The sequence below is a fragment of the Octopus sinensis genome, linkage group LG6 (genome assembly GCF_006345805.1).
Source record: "Octopus sinensis linkage group LG6, ASM634580v1, whole genome shotgun sequence".
Classification (NCBI taxonomy): domain Eukaryota; kingdom Metazoa; phylum Mollusca; class Cephalopoda; order Octopoda; family Octopodidae; genus Octopus; species Octopus sinensis.
Window position 1 is genome coordinate 86,358,382 of NC_043002.1, and position 23,580 is coordinate 86,381,961.

Consider the following 23,580-nt stretch of genomic DNA (forward strand, 5'->3'; position numbering starts at 1 on the left):
GTCGAACCGTCCAACCCATGCCAGCATGGAAAATGAATGTTAAATGATGATGATGATGATTCATTCCTCTAACAAATAGATTTGTTTGATCAGTTTTTATAGCAGAACCAAGTCAACCTTCTTCAAGCAAGCCTATAATCAAAGACATTCTATCCACGATCATTCTATCTTTTCTTCAGATGTTATGTTCCTAGAACAAAGGTTTTCAGCATTCCAACTCATATATTTCCCCTTGTCCCATGTTTTGATTTGTCATTATACTTTTACTCTGGTTGCTATGGAATTCATTTATGAAACTAAATTTTTTTATTAATTGCAAAGATAGTAGGATGGTGTTTGCAGAATTTTAACTACTATTTCTTCCAGGTCAAGTGATCATGCAGAGGCTCCCTCATTAATTTTAACAATAAAATTAGTACAAATCAGAGAAATCTGTGGTATAGTACATTGTTATTATTCTCAGTCTTGTGTCACCTTGCATATACACCCCAACAACCCAAGATCCGAACTCACCGCCTCTTTCTTACAATGTTTTTCTAAGTCTTTCTAATTATGTATTTAATACCTACAGTAATGCCAACACTAACTTAATTATTATATTTCTGACTTGACAGGGAAGAAGTTAAAATCAAGGAAGAATTATCAGCTAGCAACTTATTAAACCAAGATATTCAAACTGTAAGCGCCTTTCATCATACCATCTTATGTCCATCATTTAAAGATTTTACATTTCTCTTATCTAATAAAATGTCAAATACAGATATATCCATTTATCTCATGTATTAAGGCATGACTGATTTGCTGTATGGTTAAGATCTGGGTACAGAAATTGCTGTGTGGTTGTAATGTTTACTTTGCAACTATGTGGCTTCAGGTTGTGTCTCACTGCATGGTGTCATCTGGAACAAGTGTCTTTTACCATAGTTTCAGTTTGACTAAAGCCCTGTGAGTGGAAATTTTGCACACAGAAACTATATGAAAATCTGTTGGAGGACCAGTCTATTTGTGAGTGGTAAACAATATCACTATTTCACACTTTAGTACCTTTAGTGTAGTTTTTTTCTGTTGCAAGCATTCTGGTTAGGTCTCAGGTCTCAGGGTCCCAGAAAAGTCATGAGTTTCACCCTCTCCAACTAAGCCATATAAAAATACATACAAAGTCAGCTGCTTGTTCTTTCCTGATTAGAAACACCCAGCAATTGATGGTCAGTTCTTTTGATTTTATGAGCAGACAAAGCAGGAATTGGTGACACTCATGTATTTTTTTAACAAAGGACTGTAACTAGGAATGGATACTGAGTTATAGACTCAGTCTCTTGAGTGCTTCTCTCTGACACTACAGTTTCCACCATTCAGTATTTACACCTTGTATGGATGATAAATTGGCAGACAGGGCAACCACAGTAATCTTGTGAGGAGTGGTAACCCTAGGGCATTATTAGCTTTTACAGATATCATTACAAAACAATGCTATATAAATACTATAATTAACAGAACATGTGATGAGTTTATCGTCATATTTGATGTTAGTCAATAAAAAGTAAAGAAGTATACTTTAAAACAAGGATCAACAATTGCTTTTTGTAATGGCTAACTTTTGAATGTTTTATATTTCGCCATGGTCCACTTATATATTATATAATATCTTACATATAAAAATATCCCTGCATATCCCCCACTTCTGTAACTGGTAATGTTTATATTAGCAAAAGTTTAAGCAAGTTATAACATGAAAGAGTAAAAGTCATCAACTGCTCAATGGCTCACAAACATATTAAACTTGAGCAATTTTTTACTAAAAGTTCGAGGCCTGTAGAGAATATCTCTGTGGCCTAATTGTTGCCAACTCCTTTACAATATTTAAGTTCACTCCTCTAGTTCTGCATTCAAATTTCCACAGAGTTGCTCTTTACTTTACTTTAAATTTCCCTGGATGATGTAAATAACATAAAGAATAGTAATATATTTGTGTTTGATTCAATCCAGTAATTTATTGGTGTTTGATTCAAATTAATTACATAGACCACTTCATTTATAAAAAAATGGTTTCTTGGCCTAGTCAAAAGTAAATTAATAAGAGCACATGAGAAATAGGTGTTCTGAGATGCTCAGGAGGCTCCCTGGAAGTAGTAGGTAATTTCTGTTACCAAGGTGACTAATTTAGCAGTGGAGGAGGATGTTCTAAGAGTATAGTTACTAGAAACCAAATTAGCTGGAGAAAGTTCAGAGAACTTTTACCTTTGTAACAAAAGGCCTCTCTCAGAATGAAAGGAAGAGTGTGTTATGCCTGTGTGCAAATAGCAATGCTACATGGCTGTGAAACTTGGGCTGTGAATGCAGAGGACATTCAAAGACTTGAAAGAAATGAAACAAGTACGCTCCACTGGATGTACAATGTCAGCATGCATGTACTGAGAAAAATTGAACATAGGTGGCATCAGATGTGGTGTTCAGGAGAGAAGATTGCACTGGTATGGTCATGTGATGTGAATGGCTGAGGACAGCTGTATAAAGAAGTGCTGATTACTAAACATGGAAGGAATATGTGGAAGAGGTAGACCTTTGAAGATGTGGGACAAAGTGGTGAAGCTTTCTGAAAAGCTCGAGATTTTCAGCTCTTCTGAAAAGCTCAAAATCTTGAGCGTTTCAGAGGAGATGATGGGGAATTGAGATAAATGGCGTTACACTCTACTTGAGAAGAACCATCCATCTTAGTAGAATTGAGGCTCTGTTAAGCCTTTTCCCATAACTCATCTATTTTTCTTCCCTTTCTGCTACACTGAATTAATACTTTCAGCGTGGTCAATGCCAGTGCCACCTGACTAGCACCCATACTAGTGGCATGTAAAAAGCTCCATTCGAGCATGACTGAAGCCAGTGTCACCTGACTGGCACTTGTGCCGGTGGAACGTAAAAAGCACCATTTGAGTATGACCAATGCTAGTGCCGCCTGACTGGTACTCATACCAGTGGCACATAAAAAACACCCACTACACTCTCGGAGTGGTTGACATTAGGAAGGACATCCAGCTGTAGAAACCTTGCCAGATCAGATTGGAGCCTGATGCAGCCTCCCAGCTTGCCAGGCCACAGTCAAACCACCCAACCCATGCCAGCATAGAAAGTGGATGTTAAACGATGATGATGATGATGATGATGATTGCATCCAACTCAATCTCTATCTCTAATCATCTATCACTCTATTTTCACTTAATGTACTCCCTGTTCTGTCTAATATCCATGTTGTAACTGGACTTCACATTACTTGCATTCTCTCTCTCTCTTTCACTCTCTCACTTTCCAGGTGGGGTAAGCCATGTGTTCAACTCTTCAGCAGGACTCCTGCTCCCTCTATCATAGTTTCTTATTCCTCTAGTCAATTTCTGCTCATTTGAAGGGTCTTATCTTGCAAGGTATTTGGTGACTTCACTGGAGCCACATAAAAAGCACCTAGTACACTCTGTGTAGTAGTTGGCACTAGGGAGGGCATCCAGCTGTAGAAACCCTGCCAAAGCCGGCAAAGAAACTGGCAGATCCCTCTGGCTCATCTGTTCTTATCAAACTGTCCCACCCATGCCTGTAGGAAAAAGGGGACTTTCAACAAGGTTGCCAATGCCACTGCCAACGACATATATACCTTGTAGTATCTTACAATGAGACAATAATATGCATACAGCCAGCCATCACTTATGAGAAAGCATGACTTGACAGCATGTACCATGTTCCTGTTAATTATTTTAGGTGCCTATTTAGTTGTGAGCTGACATAGACACGCTCTTGGCCCTTGCATCTTTGACCCAGAGGAGCTTCTTATTTCTTTACTGCCCACAAGGGGCTACACACAGAGGGGATAAACAAGGACAGACAAACAGATTAAGTCGATTATATCGATCCCAGTGCATAACTGGTACTTATTTAATCAACCCCAAAAGGATGAAAGGCAAAGTCGACCTCGGCGGAATTTGAACTCAGAACGTAGCGGCAGATGAAATACCGCTAAGCATTTCATCCGGCGTGCTAACGATTCTGCCAGCTCACCGACCCAGAGGAGCTTCTATGATGTAACAGTTGGTGAGAGAGAAAGCTGAACTAGCATATGACTGGTACTCATTTCAGCTGAGTAGACTGGAGTAACATGATATGAAGTACCTTGCTCAAAGACTAAATGCACTACTCAGTTCAGGAATTGAACCTATGATCTTATGAGTGCAAACCAAATACTAGACCATGTATCTTTGCATGAAGAAAACACTATATGTGCATGTATGTGTGAGTGTGTCACTTAAAAGTAGCTTTCCCACTGTGATTAAACAAATCTGATATCAATAGATGTATTTAATATAAAATATCAAGATTGTCAATGAAACAAATAAGACTTCCTCTTTTGAAATATTCTCTATAGATTGAAGCAACCATTAATCTTTTGAATAGAAAATAATCTCCCGGACAGCTGTGTCTTTGATCTAGTTTCAGTCTTGGAAGCAAGTCTTTCATATTATATACATCAATAATACACTTGAGTTAGGTATGGACTTTACAATTGCCATTATCGAACCCCCTGATGATAGAAGAAAAAGGAAGAAAAGCATGAGGATGAGGTGACCATCACCACTGTTCTCAGCATTACCATTGTCTTTCTTCTCTTTTTCCATTTTGTTTTTCTTTTAAGAACTTGTTTTAACAATATATTTTGATAATAATAACAATACTATAATAATAATAGTAACTGTTTCATATTTTGACACAAGACCAGCAAATTCAGGGGAGGGGTTAAGTCAGTTACATTGATCCCCACTGGTCAACTGGTACTTATTTTATTAATTTCGAAAGGATGAACGGGTAAGTTGACCTCAGTGAAATATAATAATAATAATGACAACAAAAATAATTTCATAACAGCTATTTAATAATAATATTAACAACATCGCTATTTTAATGTCTATTTGTTTCCATGCTCACATAATCATCATCATCATCGTTTAACGTCCACTTTCCATGTTAGCATGGGTTGGACGATTTTGACTGAGAGCTGGCGAACCAGATGGCTGCACCAGGCTCCACTCTTGATCTGGCAGAGTTTCTATAGCTGGATGCCCTTCCTAACGCCAACCACTCCAAGAGTGTAGTGGGTGCTTTTTACATGCCACCGGCACCAGTCAGAGGGTACTGGCAACAACCTCGCTTAAATCTTTTTACACGTGCCACCAGCACAGGTGCCAGTGAAGCGACATTGGTAACGATCACGCTCGAATGGTGCCCTTTTACTTACCCATGGCACGTAAAAGGGCACCATTCGATGAGTACAATGAAATTTGTCGAGGTGGATTCTCTACAGCCAAATGCCCTTTCTGTCGCCAAGCCTCACATATTTCCAAGTAAGGTAATATTTTCCCATTGCCAGATATGTCTTGGTTGATTGGAAGCAAAGAAAACTGCTTGCATGATGATCACACTCACTTTACAACTATCATGCAATGTTGCAGCAAGGAGACAGTAACACACACACACATTTATATACAACAGGCTTCTTTCAGTTTCCATCTACCAAATCTACTCCTAAGGCTTTGGTCAGGGAGCCAGGATTATAGTCGAAGACAGTTGCCTTGCAATGGAACTGAACTTTAAACCATGTCGTCGAGACAAACTTCTTACCTCATAGCCATGCCTGTACTTATAATATAGGTATGATATATATATATGTGGAAGCACTCCGTCAGTTATGACGATGAGGGTTCCGGTTGATCCGAATCAACGGAACAGCCTGCTCGTGAAATTAATGTGTAAGTGGCTGAGCACTCCACAGACACGTGTACCCTTAACGTAGTTCTCGGGGATATTCAGCGTGACACAGAGAGTGACAAGGCCGGCCCTTTGAAATACAGGTACAACAGAAACAGGAAGTAAGAGTGAGAGAAAGTTGTGGTGAAAGAGTACAGCAGGGATCACCACCATCCCTGCCGGAGCCTCGTGGAGCTTTTAGGTGTTTTCGCTCAATAAACACTCACAACGCCCGGTCTGGGAATCGAAACCGCGATCCTACGACCGCGAGTCTGCTGCCCTAACCACTGGGCCATTGCGCCTCCACATATATATATATATATATATATATATATATATATATATATATATATATATATATATATATATATATATATATATATATATAATATATATATATATATATATATATATATATATCTATATATATCTATATATATCTATATATATATATATATATTATATATATATATATATATATAATATATATATATATATATATAATATATATATATATATATTATATATATACTAATACATCTGTTTATTTTGTACACCACCTGTCTTCGTCTTTTGTTTTTTTCGTAAACTCTCCCAATATATATATATGTGTGTGTGTGTGTGTGTATCATCATCATCATCATCAACATCATCATCGTTTTATGTCTTCTTTTCTTTGTTGACATGGGTTGGAAAGGTTTTGTAAGCTAGTGTTTTACTGTTAGATGGTCCTCCTCTTAGTTGTTTCTAATGATATACAGGGATACAATGTACCTATTCAGGATACTCACAGAATGTGTGTGTGTGTGTGTGTGCATAAAGGGAAAAAGACAATTTGGTCACAAAATATTTAGTTACATCATCTTATGTGCATTTCATTAACAATGAAAATATCAGTTATATAAGAAAATTCTTATTAGCCAATTGCATTACTAAATCTTCAGAGATTGTGTGACTCTCGTTAGTAATCATTAGTATTCATGCTAGAATGGTGACAGCATTATCGCTACCACAACAACTGTGTGTGTGTGTGTGTGAGTGTGCGTGTGTGTGTGTGTTGTGTGTGTGTGTGTGTGTGTGTGTGTGTGTGTGTTCATTTGTTTAACATACTAGCATGGGTTTGGACAGAAATTTGCTTGAGGTAGGATTTTATAAATGGATGTTCTTCCACTTGCTAACCCTTACCTGTTTTTCAATTAAGGGATATCCTATGTTGACATCAGTACCACTCTCTTCTCACAATGATGAGCATGAAATATATTAACATTGATGCACATTCACACACACACACACACACACAGATACATTGGCACACACATACATACACATCAAAAACACATATGAGGTGGTATCAGAACATCCCTGAACTAGTTCTGTAGTGCACCAACAGATGGCAGTAAACAGTTGTATGCATAGTGAATGCTAGCAGTGATCTTCATGAGGTGGTGTGCTGAATGACATTACTGTGTTTACTTCACAAATTGTGAAATTTGTGTTTTTTTGATCACATGTATGTTGTAATCTGTGATTTTGTCATGGACAGGAACAAAGAGCCAACATAAAATTTTGCGTTAAACTTGGGAAGTCTGCTACAGAGAACTTGTGCATGCTCCAGCAATCTTACAGCTACAAGGCAATGGGTCATACATGATGTTTTGAGTGGCACAGGCACTTAGACAGCAGAAAAAACACCCTCCAGAAGATGAGCAACCTGGAAGACCTACCATGAGTGTCATCTCTGAAAAAGTGTTATTGTTCATCGAGAATTTGTCCCCCAGGGCCAGACCATCAATTGAGAGTTCTACTGTGACGTTTTGAAGCGTTTGAGGGAGGACATTTGGTGAAAACAACTGGATCTGTGGAGCATGAAGAATCCAATTCTTCATGACAACAATGCACCTTGTCACTGAGCTCTCCTCACTGGTGAGTTTCTCATCAAAAACAACATGGTATCACTTCTACACTCATCCTATTCACCAGATATAGTACCTGTGGACTCCCATCTCTTCTCAAGATGAAGAGGTAGCTCAAATGTCATTGTTTTATCACCATTGTTGAGATCCAGAGTGAATCACAGAAGGTCCTTGACTTACTTACAGAAAACGACTTCCAGACCAGATTCTAAAAGTGACAGGAATGCTGGGCACAGTGAATTACTGCATAAGATGACTATTTTGAAAGAGATGATATTAAAACTTAATTTTTATTAAACATAACTAGTCCTGGAAATTTTTGACGCCACCTTGTACATGTATAATATAGAGGGTTGAGATGCAAACTGCAGAAGAAGAATTATAATGCTTTTCAATTTGAAATAGTCTTAATTAAAACTACTCATTTGGAGAAAATGCTACTAGTGATATAAGTGTTCACCCAAACATTATCATACATAAGAATAGATAATTATAATTATGATTGCCAGTGAAGACGTTCGTTTAATGGTATGACCAGTGACCTATGCTTCTGTAAGGTTATATCAGTTAACTAAGAACTATAGCTATCAATATAATTTAATGCATTTAACTAAGAGCTACAGCTATCAATATAAAATTAATGCGTTTGGTCTTCAGGTATGATATATCTAAATGATTTATATCTTGTAAAGTATATCTGAAGAGTTGTCAGAGTTCAAAGCACTGCAAATATCCTATATAGATTAGTATTGATATGGTCTAGGATAAATATTCTGTCATTAAAATTTCTTATGCTGTAAGAAGAATGTATGTATTTGAAAGAGAATGTCTCATGGAGTCTGACAGATCATTCTTATTGATAAGCACATGCAATAAGAGAAATATTTGGACATTTTATTATAACAAAGAAATATTAAACCTTTAATTGCTCAAAGAGGAATTCTGTTAAATTTGTTCATTATTGATTAAATAAGGTTTTTTGGAGAGTAAATATTCCATTAGAATTAAATTTATAACATTTATATATTTGTTTTACAAGATTTTTGATGTGAAACCGTGTGTTGAAACAGACATTGTTGTATTTAGGAAAGGTCATTTTGCCAGTTTAGCCAATAAAAACACACGCACTATATATTTGATGTTACTTCAGTGTTATTCATTTTTTACATTTATCTTAATCTTATTTCGGCCAGAGTTCTTTCGTCACATTCCTGTGACCTCATCAGTGGTCCTTTGCTTTCTTCTTTCTTATTTGTGTGTCTCTCCTTACTAACGGTCAGCCATTTTGTATTTTGTATTCCTATTGTATGTGTCTTCATTTGCGCATGCGTATACCTCTATATATGTATGTATGTATGTATGTATGTGTGTGTGTGTGTGTGTATATATGCATATATATATATATACATATATATATATATGTATATATGCATATATATATATATATATATATATATTATATATATATATATATATTATGGGAAAAAACAGGTGTTGGTGGCAGGAAGGGCATCCAGTTGTAGAAAATCTGCCTCATAAATTCTGCTGGTGGTGGTGATGATGATGGTGATGGTGGTGATGGTGGTGGTGGTAATGATGATGTTGATGGTGATGGTGATGATGATGATGATGATGATGATAATGATGGTTATGGTGATGGTGATGGTGATGATGGTGATGGTGATGATGATGATGATGATGATGTATTGGTCTCTTGATGTCTAAATTATATCAGAGCACTATTTGTACTTCAAAGTTCAGATAATAAATAGATGGTTGGTATGTTTTCCAATTCAGACTCTCATCAATTCGAACTACTACGTATTCAGCTATTTGTTATGCTGGTGCTTCTTTCCATGAGGATGATTCATTGACTTTAAATGTTCCTGTTTATTGCGATATGAGACACATGTTTACCCTGTTTGTACTTAGTATATTTTCTTGGTGCTAGTCATGCAGTCATCAGTTTATATCTATTCAATTGGAAAATTAACCTGTCCCAGATGGATTGCAAAAGCTATGGACTCAAACTTTACCTCCAGAGCAAAGCAATAAATAAAGCAGATTTTTAACAATTTAGTTGTTAGTCTATGCTACAAATTGTTTGGTGATAAGCAGGACATCCAGCATGACATGCACAACAATAAAAAAAATTAGCAGTCTTCTCTGTTGTTGTGTGTTCCAGTTGCCAAAGAACTAAGATACAGTGAGACCAGTCTAATCTATGTCAGCACGAAAAAAATTAAAGATATTAAATGGTAGTGGCTGCTGCTGGTGTCAATGACAACGATGATGATGATGGTGATGATGATGATGATGGTGATGGTGATGGTGATGGTGATGGTGATGGTGATGATGATGATGATGATGATGATGATGATGATGATGATGATGATGACGATGATGATGATGATGATGGAGGAGGAGGAGGAGGAGGAGGAGGAGTTTTAAATAGAAAGAATGCAGCTGTATCAGAAGGATAATTAAACATCCAGTGAAGAAGTCATCACTGGCACTTACGTTGACTTGCAATAGTTCTGGTCTGAGAGCACCTACAAAGACCATGGGTGCTTCCCCTTCCTCCAAACCTAGCAAATAAAAAGAAAATCAATCCTTTCATTGCATTGTGTTTATGAGAAATATCCTTATTCCATCTAGATACATGTAAATACTGGATGACAGTATTTCTCGGAGATGTTGGGTGGCTGTGAGGATTGAAAGCGGTGGGCAAATAAATCGCCATGTTTTTAGTAAAATTAAAATGGTTTTTTATTTCTTATTTTTTGCTTGTTTCAGTCATTTGGCTGTGACCATGCTGGGGCACCACCTTGAACGGTTTACTGAAATAAATCGATGCCAGTATTTATCTTTGTAAGTCTGGTACTTATTCTATTGGTCTCTTTTGCCAAACTGATAAGTTACAAGGACATAAACAAACCAACAATGGTTGTCAAGCAGTGGTGAGAGATAAATTCAAACAGAGAGCCATGCAAATACATATCTATCTAATGATCTGTGTGTCTGTCTGTCTACCAAGTTCACTTTGATCAACCTGGGGCTATAGTACAAGACACTTGTTCAAGGTGCTATGCAGTGGGACTGAACCTGAATTCCTGTAGCTGGGAATCAAAATTATTATAAAATCTTAAGATTTGCCCAACACCACAGCAAAAAAAGAATCATATGGATGCCAACTCTATTTTGTCTTCTCATTAAAATTAATAAAGATGGAAGGTGGGAAAATTTCATTAATATTTGTAAAGGGGGCTGATATTTATCAGTTTTAGAACCAATGACAATAAAGTTCACAATTTTCAGTAACAAGAGCACCATAATGTTGTTGTCTTGGTTTGCAGTGCTGAGATCAGTTCTTGCCATGAGAAAGATACCTGCAGTATACTGATATCCAATCCATGGAAGTGTTTGTCTCTCATATAGTTATCATAACAGAAATTAGATATAATTACTGGGGGCTATTGGACATGTAAGTCCATTAAATGGCAGACAGAAGTTAATATAGCTTATCACTAATTATTGGTTATCTATGTCTTGTGAAATAGCAGACAAGAAATTTCTCATACTCGAAGGAAATATATAGACTATAAATTGATTTATAGATTCTACTGGTATTAAGTTTATTATACATTTTTTTCATAGGTGAGTTGTATTTGTTTTCTCTTCTCTTACCAGGTTTTATAGCAAAGTTATTTCAAAGGAAATAGAAAGAAGAAAAGTTATATGTTGTGACACCTACAGCATTATAAATCTCATCATAACTCTGTCTCTAAGTCTATTGAATCAAATAGAGAAGAGATAGAATCATCTCTATCTACTTCACAGTAATGATTGAAATTGTTGATCTAAAGTGGTGTAAGAGAAGTAGGTCCGATAATGGATGACACTTATATCCAGTCACTTAAAATATTATCTAAAGTTTTCCAAACCAAACACTATATACAAGAATTTAGTGTTTGTATCATATCAAAAATTTACAGATGCACAGGAAATTCTTGTCATTTATAAGCTAAATTTCTGTTTGAATACAATTGCTGTTTACACCCTACCACCAACTCTTGGTCCTTGGGTGCCCCTAGTACAGTACACTTTGTTGCAAGAGTTTGAGCTAGGGTTCTGGTTTGATGATAATTACCTTCTTCCCACCCATCTTGGAGGCCCTGGTTGAGTTATCTGCGTATGATCTGTGAATAGTTTGAAGAGACAATTGTGCTGTCTTGGCAATTAAAATCATGCTTTATTTTAGAGAGATAATATTGATTTCATACTTAAGCTAGCTTATCACTAAGAATTGTAGAGTTATATTTGATTGAATCATCCCTAGTATATTACTGGTATGGGACAAAGAGAGACAAACATTAAATACTGTAATGTATATGGCTCCAATCTGTATTGACTTCGCTATCACAGCCACCCTACAGAGATATAATATTGACATCTTACATCATAGTACAAGCTGATAAATTCATGCAGAAGAGGCATAATTGATTAAAATCAATATCAGTATATTACTGGTACTTATTATTTTATCAACCCTAAAGGTGACACTGGTCCTAGCTGGATCTGAATTCAAAACACTGGAAATAAACTATTACAAGCCATTTATTTTAATACCTGACCGTCTTCTACAGACATAAAACATTACTTTCTTTTGTAAACACAAGGTCACATATATCTAGGTTAAAAACAAAAATAACAGCTGATCATATTGGCCCCAATATTTAATTGGAATTTATTTTATTGAGACTAAAAAGATCAAATCTAAGTTTAACTTTGATGGGAATTTGAATGGAAAGCAATACAAGTGTACCGATGCATAATGTGAACTTTATGCCTTTCTTCATTCTTTCCTTTATCCAGGTTTATAAATACAGTCTTTCTTATTGTATCTCTTTGTCTGCAACCTTTTTTTCTCAATCCTATGTCATTGCCTTCCATGTTCTACATCTTCAGACCTTTTATTGTACTGTTCTTCATCTTAGTGATAATTGCAATCATTGATGCTCTCTGAATGAATGATATTGAAGGTTAAAATATGCCAAAACCATCATAAGCCTGAATCATCGCTCACATAGCAATTGCAACTAACTCCAAATGAGAAGGGAGAGATAATCTCAAGGAATCAACAAGCAATCTCTTGAATTAACATGCCATTAAGAAAAAGCTATCCTTTACTTCATTTTATATTTTTTGCCTTTGTTTTTTCATATGAAATTTTATTATTTATATATGTTGAAAACAGAATGAGAGATCTCTGAATAATGAAGTTGTTTCAAAGAAGAAAGAATATCAGATGCTTCAACTTGAATTGGATGCTGAACTAAAACTAGAACAAAATTTATTATCTGAGAAGTGAGGTTTGGTTTGTGTATTTTGTAAATTCATGTCCTCAACTGTTTATGAAATCAAATAATTTCTGTATTGCATTCGGAGTTGATTATGTGTTTGAAAATCAAGCACTCACACACACACATAACAACAGCAACACACACACATACACAACAACAACGCACACACACATGCATACATGCACACACACATACACATGAAGGGCTTCTTTCAGTTTCTGTCTACCAAATCCACTTGCAAGACTTTGATCAGCCCAAGGCTATAGTAGAAAATACTTGCCCAAGGTGCCATGCAGTGGGAGTGAACCCAGAACTATGTGGTTGGGAAGCAAACTTCTTACTACACAGCCATGGCTGTACCTAAGATGCTGGATATTTCACAGAATCGTACACATTTAATAATACTCTTAGAATGCAGATTGTCATATTCTGTTCAATCAGGACTGACCTAGGGCTAAAGAACAACAGCCACCAGCTAGGAGCAAACTAGTGGTTTATTAGATAAGTATAGTGCTTAAAGCAGCAAGTACTTGAAGACAAAACAAAATACTTTGTGATTCTGTATATCAATATCTAATTGCATCCTTAAGTAAATTTGCTTAGAAAAAAAATTCTTATTGGTTCATTTGATTTCTAAAACTGATTCTAATGTATGGCTTCCTACATCATTATTGTTACAGTTTGTCCTGTTGAAGCACTAATATCATTACAAAGCTCTCTCTGGTGTTAGATTTATGATAAAGATGCAGCAGTAACTGATTAAATGAATTCTGATATCCTCTTCAACCTAATTCTTCTTATCCTCTTCAATTCTACCTTTCCAGTATTTTGGGCAAATTGGAATTTCCTTCAATGCTAGCAATATTTTCAGATTTGCTTTCTTTGTTACAAACTATACACTTTTGAATGATCATCATATATAATGTATTTGTCTTATACAATATCTTATGATATTTTAATGCACATGTCATATAATGAATATCCCTTATATGAAGTATGTGTCTTATACAATGTTTTATGATGTATATGTCTTATACTGACAAAACAAACGATAATGAAATACTGTTTGAAAGAGAAAGAATAAGAAAAGAGGAAGAGAGACAACGGCAACAGAAAGCCAGACAGTAGCAACCATGGAGGCACAATGGCCCAGTGGTTAGGGCAGCGGACTCACGGTCAGAGGCTTGCGGTTTCGATTCCCAGACCGGGCATTGTGTGTATTTATTGAGCGAAAACACCTAAAGCTCCATGAGGCTTCAGCAGGGGGTGGTGGCGACCCCTGTTGTACTCTTTCGCTCCAACTTTCTCTAACTTTTTCTTCCTGTTTCTTGTCCCCGACCTCCTACGCAACCGCTGAGCCTGGATATGCATTCATCCATCCGTCGATGCTCTCGGTGTCGGGAGTTGACCTGCGTTTTCTTCTGTGGGTCTTACGAATAGCAAAGGACCACGATTCAGACTTCTCCCACTGCGAGCTCTGGGACGAAGACCGCTTCGTTCAGAAGCAACAGCAACAGCAGCAACCATGACCAACTTCAACATTCACATGTAGCCAATGCTATCTTGCATTCTATGTGAGGATTGAACTTGTAAGCCACATTTGCCATCAGCATTAATGGTCTAAATATTCATCCAGGAGGAGAAATCAATCCTAAGATTCAAGGAACAAGGTGACAATGATAATGTATATGTCTTTTAATGTATACTAGCAGCATAGCCCTGCGTTGTCCAGGTATGTAAGAGCCCCTAGTAGGCAACGACTAATCCCAATCTAGTCCTTTCCCTCTAGGGAACGAAGGCACATGTGTAGGTTGCAATGTCTTCTCTTCACTCGAATACTTCTGTGTATTTTTTCTGATGGTAAGGTATTGCATGGTTTACTAACATCAGAATTAAGTTTCTTAGGGTAACATTAAGCTTCACCATGAGTTTGGTGAAAATCGATTGCAAGTTGCGAAAATTACAATAGAAAATGTGTTGCATATAAAAAGTTTAGATTCTCGACCCCATGTCGAATTTATCGATTTTTTTTCAGAACTGGGGGAACTTTTCAAAATTTTCGCTGTGTTAGTTTTGAATTATGACATTGGGCTATGTGTGTGTCAAGTTTCATCAGAATCGGTTGAAAGCCGTGGTCAGGGTGAGGGTACAACCTGACAGACACACAGACAGACAAACTGCCGTTTATATAGAGAGAGATGTCTTACATTGCATATGTCTTATAATTTGTGTCTTTTAATGTATATCTTATACAATGTATGCCTTATAATGTATAAGTTTTCAGGTATTACTTGTTACTTATTGTTTTAGACACATACATTATAAGATACATACATAAAACAATAAGTGACAAGTAATATCTAAAATGGCATCTCCCTCACTATCCTCCAGAGCAATGCCTTTTCCATTATGTTCACTGGGACCATGAAGTGGACTGACAATAAGACCTTTTAGATATTAGTTGTTACTTATTGCTTTGTTTTAGACACATACATTATGAGACATATACATTGTATCAGACATATATGTTATGTAATATATATACAAACTGTGGTTGACTAAAGAAGTAAATGAGTATATTTTATCTATATTTACAGAAAGAAATTATCCCAACAGCAACTAAAACTAACAAATAAATCTGATACTCTTACCAGTGAAAAGAAGAAGATTTTGAATGAAGTATGTGTAATTTGTCTATTTGGTCTCTCTCTTTCTCTCTCTCTCTCTCTCTCTCTCTCTTTTATTTGAAAATTCTTTTATTCTTTTATTTGTGTCAGACTTTAGTCTGCAACCATGACAGGGAATAGCTTTCAGAGGTTCTAGTCTATTATACTGACTGCAGTACATTACCCCATGCTTATTTTATTGATCTCTAATTATCAAATGGCTAAGTTCTTCTTAATACCAATGGACATAACTCAGATGGAATAAATACCATAATTTTTGTTCAATGCACCAGTTTTTTAGCAGTCCTTTTCCAATACCCACACAGACATAACACATATGCACACACACTCATACAACACACACACACAAATTCATAAACACATATAATATATAACATCATGTTATTTAAATAGCATTCAGTTTTCTTTTTAGACAGGAGAATGAGGGGTACTCATCCTCTGGGCTAGGGCCAATCAGCCATAAAACATGCCAAGATATTCTGTATATTTTTTCTATGAGTAAGGGAAGTAACAAGATGTACTAGCATGTGATTACTTTCTATAGCATAGGCATTATAAATTGTAAGCTAGCTATGTTACATTTATATTAGATTTTCTGATACATGGATCAGGAAGTGATGTTAAAATGAGTGGTGGATTAAGTCTTCCAACCAAGTAGTCTATGATTGAATCTGAACTCACAATGCAATAAGTTAGAACAAATATTATGAGACAGTCTGACACTTAAACAAATAAGCCAATTTTGGCCCCAGTATTGTTGTGTCGATGCCCCCAGACGATGAAGTAGGCTAGCCCAATACGTAGATATGAGGGGCGTTCAATAAGTAATGCCCCTGACCCACTTCCCATAGCAGTAGAGCAACGAAATTTGGCACAGTTATTAGTATTTTTCTACATAAAAACCACTCAGAGTTACGCATTTCTCCCATCGTTTTTGTAGAAGACTCCACCGTTTTTGTAGAAGATCCCAGCTTGGTCCTCCACGACGTGACTTCAGAAATCAAGGCTGCATCATCTGGGAAACGCTTTCCTTTCAAAAATAACTTCATGGCTGGGAAGAGGTGAAAATCAGAGGGTGCCAGGTCAGGAGAGTAGGGGGATGGGGGAGGAGTTCATAGCTGCATGCCTCTGCTTCTGATCTGGTGACACGCGAGTTGTGGACCGGAGCGTTGTCCTGCAGCAGGAGGATGCCTTTGCTGATCTTGCCCCGCCTCTTGATTTTGATAGCTTCTCTTAATTTCCTCAAAAGTGAAGCATAATAGGCTCCTGTAATTGTGGTACCCTTTGCCAGGAAATCTGTCATTACTACTCCGTCCTGGTCCCAGAAGACTGTGAGCATGACCTTACCAGCGGAGGGCTGCACCCTTGCCTTCTTTGGAGGAGGTGAGTCACGATGCTTCCACTGCATTGACTGGGCTTTGGTCTCTGGATCATAGTGATGGACCCAAGTTTCATCCTGTGTAATCAAACTTTTGAAAAATTTTGACTCATCTTCTTGGCACATCTCCAAATTCATCTTCAAGCACTCGACGCGTTCATGCTTCTGGAAAGGTGTGAGCAACCTGGGAATCCATTTGGCAGACACCTTTTGCATATGCAGATGGTCATGAATGATAGTTTCCACAGACCCGGTATTAATCTTGACCTCATGGGCTATTTGGCGAATAGTTATGCATCGATCTTCCAAAATGGCAGCCTCAACTTGACGGACAGATGCCTCATCAATGGCAGAAGGGGGTGACCAGATCTGGGAGCTGTTTCCACAGAGTTCCGACCATATTTGAATTCACTATGCCAGCGTTTTACAAGGTCATATGATGGGGCATCATCACCATAAGTTACTTTCATTTCATCAAAAGTCTTCCGTGGTGTGCGTCCTTTCAAATACAAAAACTGGATCACTGCTCGCCACTCAACAGGCTCCATTTCACACTTGACTCAGTTCAAACACCTGTAAATCAGAAACCACAATTATTCAGAGCTGTAATTTGCCACTTAATCTATAGAGATATAAATAATTGCACATGCAAAATTTCAGCTAGATCAAACAACTGCAAGTTGGTCAGAGGCGTTACTTATTGAACGTCCCTCATATAAGAGAGAGAAGTCTAGACGTCGAGGAGTTGAGTAGAGGTCATCCAAACGTGCGATATAACAGTGGCGACAAGGATTTCATAGCTCACACAGCCACTGTGTAGTATTGCGATATAACAAGTATACTGAAACAAGTAATAAATAAATCAAAAAATTAGATAAATTTATAAAAAAAAGATAGAAATACCAAGTACATTCAAAAGTATCTTTGTGTTTTCCTGCAAAAATTAATTCTGTGTGGGCAAAGTCCTTTGGGTGGGAGGTGACACCATCCTTCCAGTACATGCGAGAAAATTTTTGCACCAGTACGTTGTGTTAGTTCCCAGCTGTTACACCTAGAGTATTGCATGTTTGTTGGACTTTTGTTTTTCCTGCAAGATGATCAAATGCATCAAGCAGAGATCATAAACCCATGTCTCATCACCAGTGATGATCGTCTCCATGACATCTTGGTTATGGTCTGCATAGTCCAGCATGTCCTGAGCGATTTCAATGCGGAGTTGCTTCTGCTGCTCTACCAGCGCCCTGGGAATGAATTTTGCTAACACTCTTTCCATGCAAAAAAATCCTCTGTGAAAATGGAATGCACTGATCCTGTACTTATTCCCACTTTATGAACAATTTCCTAGATTGTTACATGACAGTCCTCCATCACTATTCACCAATCCTTCTCAGTAGGCTCCTCATTTCGGCTTGTTGATGGCCTGCCTGAGTATTCCTCTCTCTCCCCATTGAGGTGCAGCCATGTTTGAAGCAGTTGTATCACTCCTTAGTCTGAGTTTTGCCCATGGCATCATTATTAAAGGCCTGCTGAATCTTGTGGGTTATTTGAGTTTGAGTATCACCAAACTTTTGGCAAAATTTGATTCAGTATTGTTGCTCAATTTATTCAATGAAAACGAAAATCCGACGGGTGCACATTACACATCTGTACTCTAAACTTAACAGCCAGGAGCTGAGGTGGACTACCAGTGCAAAAATTTTCCATGTGTGTGCAGGAAGGGTGGCTTCACCTCCCATGCAGCATTAGTTTTGGTGGGAAAAAATAAAGTTGGATACTTTTTGAACACACCTCATATACATTTGTGTGTTTGTATGTGTGTGTGTGTGGTATGAAGTTCAGTGAGACTGAAGATAAAATTATTATTGTTATTATTATTATTATTATTATTATTATTATTATTATATTATTATTATTATTATGAGAAACATAAAAGTTTGGTGAAATACAGCTACCCAGAATCAACTGATCAAAATATTAAGTTTTTTTCACCCTTTTTTAAGCTGGTAACATGAGCAAAATGATTTAATAACTTTTTTTTTATATAAACATGTTTTCAATGAACATGTGTGGTTTGAAAAAGACAGAGAGTAAACAAGAGGAGATAAATTACTACACAGTAAATTCAGGCAGTCTTGTTATGTGTAGCAAATATTTCATAAACCAATACTGGAATGAGTTATGGTTTGTCAGGTGGTTTATCTTTAATTCTTACTAAAATGTATTATGTAAACTGTGGACATGATTTGGAAATCTCACTTTTGGCATTTATGCAAACTCTGGAGTTGCTTGGGTGCTTTAACCCTTTAGCATCTAAATCAGCCATATCCAGCTGATTTAAATGCAAAATTATATCTGTCTGTAGCCTATTTACAGTTAAAAGTAAATGAAAAATTCTCAAAGTATTTGGCAATAAATACACACAGAGGATTGTACAAATACACACAATTACCTTTTGGATTAAAAGTGGCACTAGCAATATTCCAGCAAATCATGGATTCTATGTTATCTGATTGTGAATTTACAATCCTGTACTTGAATAATATTTTGATCAAGAGTAATTCTCATGAATGGCATGTGGAACACATAAAAGCTGAAAATTAAAGCTGAAAATTAAAGTTTTCATGTTCTCTTTGAGTAAAAAAAAATGTGAATTCTTTTTACCCCAAATTGAGTAGTTAGGGCAAATAATTGATACAAGTGGTAGACATCCTGACCCATTGAGGGTAGACGCAATAAGGAATATGCCTGCACTGACAAATATTCCAACTTTACAAGCATTTCTTGGGTTGGCAAACTACTACCAAAACCACATTCCTAACATGCACAAATTAAGAGCTCCGTTGAACAACTTATTAAGAAAAGGAGTAAAGTGGAATTGGTCCACTAAACGCCAGAACAGTTTTGAGGAAATAAAAAAAAAATTTATCTCAGACTTGTTGTTGGCACATTACGATCCTGAAATAGACATCATTGCAGTGTCTGATGCTTCCGAGCATGGATTAGGTGCAGCTCTACTTCATAAATATGAAGACTGAAGTACAAAACCAGTGGTTCATGTTTCGCACTCACTAACAGTAGCAGGGAAGAGCGGCCCTAGCAATTATTTTTGCCACTAAAAAATTTCACAGGTTTCTGCATGGCAGAAGTTTTTTTATTGCAAACAGACCATAGAACTTTGGTGTTGATTTATGGGTCTAAAAAAGGGTTACTGCCTGCAATATTAGGGCATTATATTACTAAATTATTATTCCAAAATGTAATACATTCCATTGAAAATAATTGGTTATGCAGACTGCTTTTCAAGATTAATTCCCAAAAATAAGGAACCACTGGAAGAGACTGTTTTGGCTACACTGCAGGTAGAAGGTGAAATTAATAGTGTTATGATGAACATTATCCAAGAACTGCCAGTGACTGCACAGAATATAATAATGAAAGTTGTAGGTGATGAGTGTATTGTGAAAATTACCATGGAAGTATTCTGTGAAATATTCGCTCTACTAGTACCAAAAGTAATAAATGCCCAAGCAAAAGATATATATATATATATATATATATATATATATATATATTTCTTTAATTCCTTTGGAACACGAAATCTCAAAAGGGGAGATGTTGTGCAAGAGTACGATGTCCCCTGGCAAGAATAGACTGGACTACTACATATAAATAGTGGCGGTCTGGGTAAGTGAGATAGTTCATGCTAGTTCCACAGTTCATGTGTTGATAGTTCAAAGCTGGAGTTCAAAGTTCACAGTTTGAGTTAACATGTTGGATTGTTGGTTCTTAAAAGATTGTTGTTACGTTCTGTGTGGTTACTGCCATTTGTTTCGGTTATATTGTTTACACTGTTGAAGAGTATTTGTTTATCCATAAGGATATAACAGTATGTATGTACCCACATGTGTCAATGTGCATAGAAAACGGAGGTGAACAAAATGAAATACTTATAGAAAATATTGCATTGCAATGGCTTTTAATGATGGTAGGTGAATCAAATGTGCTGTAGTTCATTGTAGGATATAAATAATATGACCACTTGCTTATCAGGAAATTTAAAAGTTTGATTTAAAATGAATTTTTTGGTGAAATTAAGAAATCAGCTCATAAATAAATGAAACCCTCAAATCCATCACTATACACACACACATGCATACATGCATGCACAGAGAGAAAGAGAGAGGGTTGCATATCTGTGTATGTATTTATATATGTTTGAAGATAACCAAACTAAATTTTCATCATTTTGAGCCACTCACCCAACGAGTATTTCTGCCAAATTTGGTGAAACTCAGTTCTGCTGTATAGTTTAACCCTTTAGTGTTCAGATTACTCAGTCAAATATCATGCTTATTTCTTCACATTGTTTGGGATTAATCATGTATTATCACATAGCTTTGAGATTTCAATGGTGTGATTGTGTATTTTGAGAATGACATTGTAGCATTGGTGTGAAAGGCCACATCTGACTGGTTTTAACATAAAACATCATCATCATCATCATTATTGTTTAATGTCTCCTTTCCATGCTGGCATGGCTTGGACAATTTGACTAAGGATTGGCAAGCCAGGAAGCTGCACCAGGCTCCAATCTGATTTGACAAGGTTTCTACAGCTGGATGCCCTTCCTAATGCCAACCATTCTGAGAGTGTAGTGAATGCCTTTTACATGCCACCGCCATGGGAGCCAGTCAGGTGGCACTGGCATCAGCCACACTCGAATGGTGCTTTTTACATGCCACCAGTACAGGTGCCAGTCAGGTGGCACTGGTATCGGGCCACGCTCAAATAGTGACACTGGCATCAGCCACGACTATGGTAAGAGGTTAACTGTGGACAAGAACTGTCATACACAGGGTAATCATATCTACAATTAATCATGCGTTAATCATGCATTTGAAGCCAAGTGAAATTGTAGCCGTGGCCAATGCCAGTGTCACATAACTGGCACCCATGCCAGTGTCACATAACTGGCACTCATGCTAATGACACGTAAAAAGCCCCCTTCAAATGTTATATGATAAGATTTCCTTGAGAAGACCCATCAAGCCAAGCGAAATCATAGTTGTCGCCAATTCCAGTGTCGTGTAACTGACACCCATGCCGGTGGCACGTAAAAAGCACCCTTCGAACTTTGGGCCTCACAGAAGCAGTGGACATTTGACTGTGACTTTTGGCAATATACCATGCTTGAGAAGATCTGTCAAGCCAAGTGACATCATAGTTGTGACTGATACTGGTGTCTCATAACTGGCACCCATGTCAGTGGCTTGTAAAATGCACCCACTACACTCTTGGAGTGGTTGGCATTAAGAAGGACATCCAGCTGTAGAAACCATGCCAAATAATACTAGAACCTTTGTTCAGCTTACCAGTTTTCAGTCAAACCATCCAACCCAAGCCAGCATGGAAAATGGATGTTAGATGATGATGATGATGGTGATGGTGATGGTGGTGGTGGTGGTGGTGATGATGATGATGATGATGATGATGATGATGATGATTCTCTCTAACAATGTTGTCTCATTATTTTATTTTTAGTTAAATATGAGATATCAATATGAGACAGACAACTCAGTTCATCTTAAGCAACAACTAAAAGATCAGCAAGAAGGTTTGTTGAAGAATTCTTCATTGTTACAAAAGAATAAATAAATCTTATGTCTATGTATTTATTTTGCAAGATTCTTGATGTGAAATCATGTCTTGAAATGGATATTGTTATACTTAAAGATTGTCATATTTTGCCAATTAAACAACACACACTATATATTTGGTCTTCACTTCAGCTTTATTATTATTATTTTAGCATTTTTGTCAAGTTCCTTCAACACTCATCCTGTGACCTCTTCAGCAACACAGAACAAGAGCAGACACATGGGATAGAGAGTCACTGAAGAGGTCACAGAATGTGTGATGAAATAACTTTGACAAAGAAACTAAAATAATAATTATAATAAAGCTGAATTGAAGACCAAATTTATAGTGTTTGTGTTTAATTGGCAAAATATGGCCATCCTCAAGTATAACAATAAATAATTCATTTAGTATAATTCAATATTTCTGTCCCTCCTTCAATTTATTTTTCATTTTATTCCTCTCACAATTAATTTCCTTCATTCTACCTACTAGTCTCAGAGGCCCTAAAAACATTCATAAGTGTTTTTTTCTCTCCTCTAATGAAGCCATTAAAGAAAATTCTTGGTTCTGCTAAAAACTATAAAGGGATTCTTTATGTATATATTATAATTTTGAATTATATGAACCTTTTTTATTATCATCATTATCATTATTTAACTTTTCTAAGCTTGTATCGGTCAGATGAAATGCATTGAGACAGATTTTCTTCAGGCAGATACTTTCCCTGTCAACAACCTTCACCTGTTTCCAAGTTTGCCCAAGATTGCTTATTGTGGCATAGTGCTGTGTGTGCTAGAATTCAAAATTCATGATCTGAAATG

The 23,580-nt window shown here is 36.7% G+C and overlaps 1 protein-coding gene across 2 annotated transcripts in view; it reads left to right on the top strand.

Annotated features, from left to right (window-relative positions):
• The window catches only part of LOC115213287 (uveal autoantigen with coiled-coil domains and ankyrin repeats-like), a 135,265-nt gene that overhangs the window by 42,876 nt on the left and 68,809 nt on the right, over window positions 1-23,580 (top strand). For both annotated transcript variants that reach the window (XR_004999754.1, XM_036504124.1), the window contains exons 9-12: window positions 615-678; window positions 12,949-13,058; window positions 15,652-15,733; window positions 22,661-22,733. Coding sequence is in view for 1 of the 2 variants with exons in the window: in XM_036504124.1 (XP_036360017.1) it covers window positions 615-678; window positions 12,949-13,058; window positions 15,652-15,733; window positions 22,661-22,733 (329 nt within the window). In the remaining variant the exon portion in view is untranslated. The remainder of the gene's footprint in view (window positions 1-614; window positions 679-12,948; window positions 13,059-15,651; window positions 15,734-22,660; window positions 22,734-23,580) is intronic.